General features: G+C 42.8%; 1 protein-coding gene across 1 annotated transcript; it reads right to left on the bottom strand.

Moving 5' to 3' along the window:
* Positions 1-6326: 6326 nt before the first annotated feature.
* Positions 6327-7676, bottom strand: LOC139497541 (uncharacterized metal-dependent hydrolase TatD-like). The gene has a single exon (XM_071285768.1). The coding sequence runs from the start codon at positions 7674-7676 to the stop codon at positions 6327-6329; it is 1350 nt and encodes a 449-aa protein (XP_071141869.1).
* Positions 7677-8431: the final 755 nt, after the last annotated feature.

The raw sequence follows: 8431 nt of genomic DNA, 5'->3' as shown, positions 1-8431 counted from the left end.
AATGTTTTTGCTTCTCTAAAGCATTGTTTAAAGCTGAAGTGAAAAGCGAAATAGCCCCGTTCGTACTTAACTCTGTTTCATTACTATTTTCAGCATGTTGAGTAGTAGCACGGCGTTCATCATGGTCGGAGCCTTCCTCGGACATACTATGCAGAGCTTAACGTTAACTTCGTCTATCAAAGTTACTCGAGCACATCGATAATAATCAAACGTAATCAGGACTTATATATGCCTATAAAACCCCACCCGTACTACCGCCCTCGAAATATTCGTGCAGAAAACAACAGTAACATCAGACCACTTCTGATTTACATACTAGCCAAACTTGTACCACAAGTCTAAAGATAGAAATAGAATACGGTAATTCCAAATATAACGGAATAGAAATAAATTTCATTTATAAGCAAGGACGTCTTCCTGAATACTTACCTACCTACCGATATATTAATGATATGTTTTCGTTTAAATATCCGGTCTGTAAATACATTGTATATTACCGAAACTAACAGAAAATAAACTCACTATAACAAAATATAACATACACAGCAGTAGATATTCCCTTCTAGATTGAGACATAAACATTTCTAAAGGGAACTCCATACTAGAATTACGACAAAAGAGACGATTTTTCATTTCCTATTTTGATTGTTTCTTTTTATACGGCGATGGTCCTTTGGCTTCATCATACGTGTATTCAAAATTGTTCGCTTTGCCACTCTAGATCTGTGTTACGATGTCATAGTTTTTAATAAATGTAATCAATGCATCACTTATTTCGTTACAATAAATACAATAAAATATTTAACCCTTAACTGAGTGTTTTTTTTAAATTTTAATCAATACTTCCTCAAGTATGACCAAAAATATACGTTTTGTATGGCTGTTGTCTTGATTCGTTTCCTCTGAAACCATTGTCACTACTAAGTTGAAGTATAGTCTGATGTTATACCAATAGTGATTGGGGAATATTTATTTGGTTACCAGTTGTTTTCTTCCGACCGACAGTAAACCCTCTGCAAAAATACGGTGTACACATCTCCTTTCGCTAAACATGGGCACGTTAAACCGATTCCTCGTGTAGCGTTTACAACAACCCTTTTAGATCCGCAAGACACAATATATGTTCACATTTAGTGGCTGTCCAAATATTCCCGACCTTAATCCTGGACAGTCTCTTTTACATGACCTACTGGTGTATGTATTGTGATTTTGATAAATCTGTTGTAGAGTTGTCACTGACTCAGACGTACTTATAAATATAATTATTTTCTGTGACTGCATCTTACATTAATTTGTAGGATCCTTTACTATAGTTAATTTAGCTGATCTGTAACAATAACATCTCCATGCCTTATATACCATGTACTGTAGTACGCCGCTAGATTAAAACTCGACTTTTTGATAAATATCTAACTCAGGATAATATCTCGGATAGTTACCAGGTAGCGAGTTTTTGGCGTATTGGCGGGAATATACCGCAAGTAACATTACCAGAGCAGACTTATAACAGAAGATATTCGGTGAGTTAGTACAATTAGGAGCATTGCATTGTGTTACGAATATAAGTATTAGTATTAAGTGATAATATTCGGAAATCACATCACTGACGCTTAACGAGCAGGGTTTCCTGCAATAAAAGAACAAATTGGAACGAGACACAGGAGTGAGTACGTCACGTGTAATTGCGAAGTTCGTATTGCTACATTTGGTATATTATGAAGTGTTAGACCACGGAATTAATATAAGTATAACAACTTGCGTTAATTACAGTGTTTACTCATTTATTTTGAATAAATGTTACACGTTTGGCTCAAATTAGCCGTTTTGCATAGAAAGTAGTAAAAATAGCTGGCATCCGATAGAACTAGACAAATTAGCCATTTCTTGCGAAAATATGCCATGGTTGGATTAAATTAGTCATTTTCAAAAAAAATAGCCGGGTTTTCTTTTGTGGTTAGCCACACAGCACATACTAATTAATTTTATTTTTCTAGTTCAGCAACCAGTGATTTAATTAAATTTGTGTTAATATAACAATATGTCAACATTAGCTTTTCAGCAGCAATGCATTAAAATCAGTAGCTGTTTTTATGAAGAATTAATGTTGTTGCCAGGTGTTGGAAATGTTATAGCTGATAAGATTATGGCTTTGAGAGAGAGACTTGGTAATATTCAGCCTTAGCATCTTTCTGAAATACCAAGGCTAATAGATTACTGAAGCGTTGATGGATTTGATAGATTTTCACCTGTTACTCAGCAACCACAATACAAATCGCAACCACGATTCAGTTATGATTTACAAGATTATGTTGACATTGGTGAGGTGAAAACAACTGCATTTCATTCAGAAATGCATGACTTTTCATATTCTGACGCACCTTCTGATGAAAATTTGTTTCAACGTGAACGTGAGGAAGTCAAGCGTGATTTATCATGTCCCAGTTCATCAATGAGCAAATCTTTAGATTATACATTGAGGTATGGAGATCATCGGTACTCATAAAAAATTTCAAGATCTGATGAAAAGAAGTCGTTACTTCAAACTGAGTGTGGCGATCATAACAAATTTCAAAATTTTGCTAGTGATCAATAATTTAAGCTAGAAAACCTTCATATAACAGATTTAGGGTTTACGAAACCAAGTATCATATTAAATGTTGAGGAAAATATTGACAAACGTGATAACTCACGTCACTAAACTACCCAGCATCAAACACCACAGTTGGGATGACAGCAAGGTCCCAAACAAACATTGAAAAACGTGATTATTCATGAAACCATAATCAAAATCAGCAGACATCACAGTTGGGATGGCAGAAAGATCCAAATGAAAACATTGAAAAACGTGATTTTTCACGAAACCATAATCCACATCAGCAGACATCACAAGTGGGATGGCAACAAAGACCCAATGAACACAAACCTAGATCAAAAAGGCCTGTTCCAGTTCCAAGACGTCATCAACGGTTAGAATTACATACACAATCAACTATAATTCGCCGTAGAATACCTTCACCTGAAATCCAACACAGAATACGTATACCTTCAGCAGAAATCAGACGCAGAATACCGTCACCTGAAATTCAACGCATAATACCTTCACCAAAAGTCATACGCAGAATACCTTCACCAGATATATTCAGGGAACCAGTATATTCCTTAAGAACATGTACACCAAACCCAGCATACTTTTTATACAATGAACAGAAATATTTATACGTCTAGACCATTTTAAGTTATCATGAGTCACCGCAAATTATGCCTCCAGCTAAACCAAAATCAAAGAACCTAGAAATACAAAAAGGACTGAAGTATGATGGTTCATCAAGTTGGAAAACTTTGTACACCAAGTTTCAGAGGTATGCTGATCTTTTATCGTGGACTACCACGGAACGAAAAGACCAACTGTGTTGGTGTTTACATAGTAAAGCAGGTGATTACTATGCAACTTTAATTGACAGGAACCAGGGTTTTGATAATTTTGATGTAATTCATAAACCTTGAGAAACATTTCAAGACTTGCCTGAGACGTTGCAAGTGCAGTTCATGAGTACACGTCAAAATGCAAATGAGAAATTGAAAGATTGGGCAGATCGAGTTCTCTCGTTAGCATGTAAAGCATTTAGAGATCATATTCCTGACAATTATATGTACTCACAAGCTGGATATTATGCCAGGGATGCTCAGATAAAGAAGCTGGTCAACATGGAACCCCAACTAGACCAACATCTGTTGAAGCAGCAATCGATCAGATAAAATGGTTCCAACATAACCACACAGCTATAGTTGGTAAACCAACCGGTAGACGTGACCCAACACCACATCAGGATGAACCAAGTTATAATTTTGATAGCGACCTAGCTGTTTACGCAATTAGTAAGACGGACACAAAGTCAAAGTTGTCTAAACAAAGGTAAACATTGCTAGAAAAGATATGACTGCTATGTAAGCATTTCATAAATAGGAAATTGTAGACCTTATTCAAAAAACAACAGCAGGCAAAACAGTTTCCTGGACAAAATGAAATCCATCCTCAGCCCAATCATTTAGCCAACAAACCAAAAAACAAGGTAATCGCAAACAATGGCGTAACAGGAATAATAGGCAAGATAATCAGCAACAATCACCATTGAAAAGGCGCTGAGACCTATACCACCTGAGAAATCAGCAAATATGGCTTGCTATTTCTGTCATCAGTTTGGACACATACAACGGCACTGTCCTGAATTACAGTCACCGACAGGAAATAGTTATACAGATTCTTTAAACGGGCTAATGGGCGGAATCCATACTCAGTCCACACCTAACCGCCTAACATTAAACACTACTTCAAACGATATTAACAAGACACCTGTTTCGGGGATTACCCCGTTAAAAACATGTGACATTTCAACATCTACAGATACTTTGTTTAACTCACCATTACACAGAACGCTGCATGATAAATATGATGAAATCAAATATGGTCAGTTTAAGTTTATAGTGGATCAATGGCAGATCAAGAGGGGGGATTGGGGGTTGGACCCCCCTTTTTGGACGATCAATGCATTTGAATGAGGACATATAGTTGGACAACCCCCCCCCCCCTTTTTTTTAAACTGCTGGATCCGCCCCTGGTGGTTTGGGAAACAACGCTTTACATTTAGGTCAGATAATTTTGTTATGTAAAATGAGTCATCCAAACAATTGAAATAATAATCCCCCCCCCCCCAAATATCAACGGCCTAATTTATTTTTTTTTTAAAAAGAAAAAGAAAAAATGTATGTTACACATCAACAATAGAAAATCACTGAATTACAGGCTCCTTACCTGGAACAGTCACATACATGCAGAATATGGCGGGGTTAAACAAAAGTCATGTTCTCTTGCCGACGAAAAATTTGAAATGAAACCGGCGAAATAGCAAAACTATTTATAATATTAATCGATATTTTGCCGAAGCCTTTATATTTAGACAAATAGTTCTTTAAACTTATAAATCAATTCTAGCCGTAGAATTTGTAAATCCGTTTTAGCCGTAGTATTTATAAATCAAATCTAGCCGTTGAATTTATAAATCAATTCTAGCCGTAGAATTTGTAATCATTTCTAACCGCAGAACTGTTCTAAAAGTAGAACTGACCAAACTGTCTAAAACAGTTCTACGGTAAAACTGTCAGTATCAGTTCATCGGTCGAACTGTCCAAATCAATTCTAGGTAGAACTGACCAAATCCGTTCTAGGTAGAACTGTCCAAATCAGTTCTAGTTAGAACTGACCAAATCAGTTCTAGCTAGAACAGTTTTAGCCTTGAACTGACTAAAAGGTGTCAGGCTGACAGTTCTACGTACTGTCCTAAAACAGTTCTCCTGACAGATTCTGGCAGATTTAATGAGAGGTTAGAAGTGATCTCCACTGTATATAATACATGATGGACGTACATATATCTAAATTTATATGCATATTTGTCAGCCTGTACTAAAACCACACAGCTACCCACAAAACATTGTATCACAATTTAAATTAAAATGAAAAGTGATGACTGTTCCGTGATATCAGAAAGGATATTCGTCGACAAACATAGGTCATTCTGAGGCAAAGTTCAGCTTAAATCCCAAATGTGACAATACGTCAATTCAATCAGAAGATGTTCCTCATTTTGGACAAACACATGCATAATTGGTTGGATTATGCTCCAAGTTTTCCTCGCATCTCAAGCATATCAATATCGTTATGTAAGTTTCTCTAAACTTACCGTGGTTACTTGCAAGCAAAACACTACGTCTTTCTTGTATATATTTGGAATCGGCTAGATCAGCGTGTAGGTACTTCTGGATCTAGGTTACGACTGCCGGCAGATCCGAAACGAGGCTCTCTCGTCTTCCGGATCTGCCTCCAATGTGGAGCACCACCAATGACCCTGAGGTACTACACTCCCCCCAACTTTATACAAAAGGAGTAACCCCCGGGTAAAAACAAAAGATCATGCTAGGGAAATCAGTAGGGGATATACTAAAAACAGGATCAGAAACACGTAGACCCGCCCCCACCCATGCCCTATGGAGACTGAACTACAGTTGGCCACCCCCCATTCCCCTCACCCTCGGGATCCCCATGACACACACCCCAGGATTACGCATATATACATCCTTCCCTTTTGGCCAACGGGCCCTCAAATTCATTACTAAGAGCCAACTGGCTATAACTATGATTAATTTAGGAGCCAACGGGCTGTAAATTCATTTGCTGGAAGCCAACTGGCTATAACTATTTAATCTAACAATTGTAACTGGCCAACGGGCCTTTCTGTTGCTATGTACATGTACATGTATTGGGAGTTGCCCACCTACGGGTTAACTCCGTACAGACGGCTACCATTGAGGTGGGCCACCCGTACAATTTCCCTCGGTGAGTCTGCCCTCACTGTCCCCACCACCTTTGCCACCTCATAAAGGTAATGAGGGTGGCCATGCCGTGCATTCGGTGGGAAGAAGTAAGGGGCATCACTCTCCAAGAGAATCCTGTATGGGGGCACCGACCTCAAGGCCTCCTTCTGCTCAGAGTTAAAGGACCTGACACCCATCCCAAACCCGAAGTAAGCATTGCGGTATGAGTCCTGCCACTCCCGCACCTGAGCAATCCCCCCCCCCTGGAAACAGTGGAGATGAATCAGCTGTAACGGATTAACTACCCCGCTCTTCAGGACCTCTAAGACCTCGCGATGGGCTCGGGCGTGAACCCTATGCAGTCTGCCACCCCGAATGTGCAGGACCACAGGCTGGTCAAAGCGGCAGGACTGGAGTGCCCATCGCAAGGTCGATATCTGCCGGGCGTGTAGTTTTTCCTCCACAGTGAAATCCACTCCCACCTCTCCAAGGGCGGACACACTCGGGTGAGACACCAGTTGGTGGAACCGGTGCTGAGTGGCGTCCTCAAACTGCCCAGCACTCTTTGGGTGGATTCCCACTGCTCCAACCCACCCTGGCTCCAGCCTCAAAGGCACACTGGGCCAAGTCTTCGGGTCACAGAAAACTGCAACCCCTCCAGCCAGCTTGACTGGATCCACAGGGACAGGGTCCAACCGCACCCTTAGGAAATCACCCAGAGATGTCCGAGAAGGCAGCCCCATCTTGGTCAGGGACCTATCCAGATGCATATGGCTGTCAAATGCCTCCGGAAGATCCCTGCACAATTGGGACTCCACTCCCCTACTCCCTGAGGGATTCCCCGGGTGCTTTGATCCCTGTGCCCCCGCAGATGAGGATGAGCCTCTTGACCCTAGACTCGGAAGTGACCTGCTGGGACCAGGACGTGGGAGAGACATGAGGGAGGGTACAGGCCGGGTGGGGAGGGACATGAGGGAGGGAATGGACCTGGGAGAGGGCCCCGTGGAACTGAACGCCCCAACCTGCCCCATGGGCCTGGGAGTCCCCTGTGTGCAAACCGGAGCCCCCAGCCTGCTAAAAACTCCTGCCTTGGCTGGTGGACTCCCCTGCTCACTAGAGGAGCTCGCCTGGGACGGCTCACTGGAGCTGAGGTTAACCTTCCCCAGAAAGGCCTGGCGCTGATGTCCCTGTAGTAGAGCCATCAACTCCACCTGCGCCCTCCAATGCATAAGGACTGCAGGTGAGTTGATTGGCGACAGCGTGAAGGTTCGCGGAACCTCCCACCACGCCAATTGGCACACTGCTGCCATGGCTCCCCACTCCGCGGTCAAGTCCTCTGGAGTCAGCCCCACAGTCTCCAGCTGGCTTATCACCCAATGGATGGGGTCCCCCCCCCCCCAAACAGCAGCCCCCCCAGGGCCCTGAAGAGTGTGCTCAGCGATGTGAGGCGCACCCGGGCTAACCCTGGGTCGGAGACTACCAGGTCACGGAACACCTCGGCCACGTGCTCCGCGAGAATGTGCCCTTCCAGGCCTGGTCCCCGGGCTTCACAGCCAGAAACTGGACAAGACAGTCAAGTACCAACTGCTTCACCCTGAACTCCATAGTGAGGTGTTGCCACCTCACCGGAAGCTGGGGAGCCAGACTGGCCCCGACACACCTCCTGACCCTGAGCCATCCCCTGAGGTGAGGTTGTCAGGAGAGGTGAGGTTGCTGCCGTGGCCTTCTTCTTGGCAGCTCTACTCTTCTTGTTGGTCCTAGACTTCCTCTTCTTCTTGGTCTTCTTCACCTCCCCCTTCCCCTCAACCCCTTCAGACCCCCCTTCGGACCCCCCACATACCTCTAAGGCAGCCCCTGGGCTCCCCTGGACCTCAGGGTCCAGCTGCCTCAGCTCCTCCTCCGACACACAAACCACCAGTTCCTCCGTCACCTCTGTGACGGAGGACTGCTCTGGAGAAGGTGGCTGGCTTCCATCCCCTTGGTTGTCCTTACTGTCCTGGTTATTATTCATCTGAAATAGATTTACCTTAGAGTGCAGGGAGATCCTGGACACGTGCACCCCTGT

The sequence above is a fragment of the Mytilus edulis genome, chromosome 12 (assembly GCF_963676685.1).
Source record: "Mytilus edulis chromosome 12, xbMytEdul2.2, whole genome shotgun sequence".
NCBI lineage: Eukaryota > Metazoa > Mollusca > Bivalvia > Mytilida > Mytilidae > Mytilus > Mytilus edulis.
This window is presented reverse-complemented; position numbering and strand designations above follow the sequence as displayed.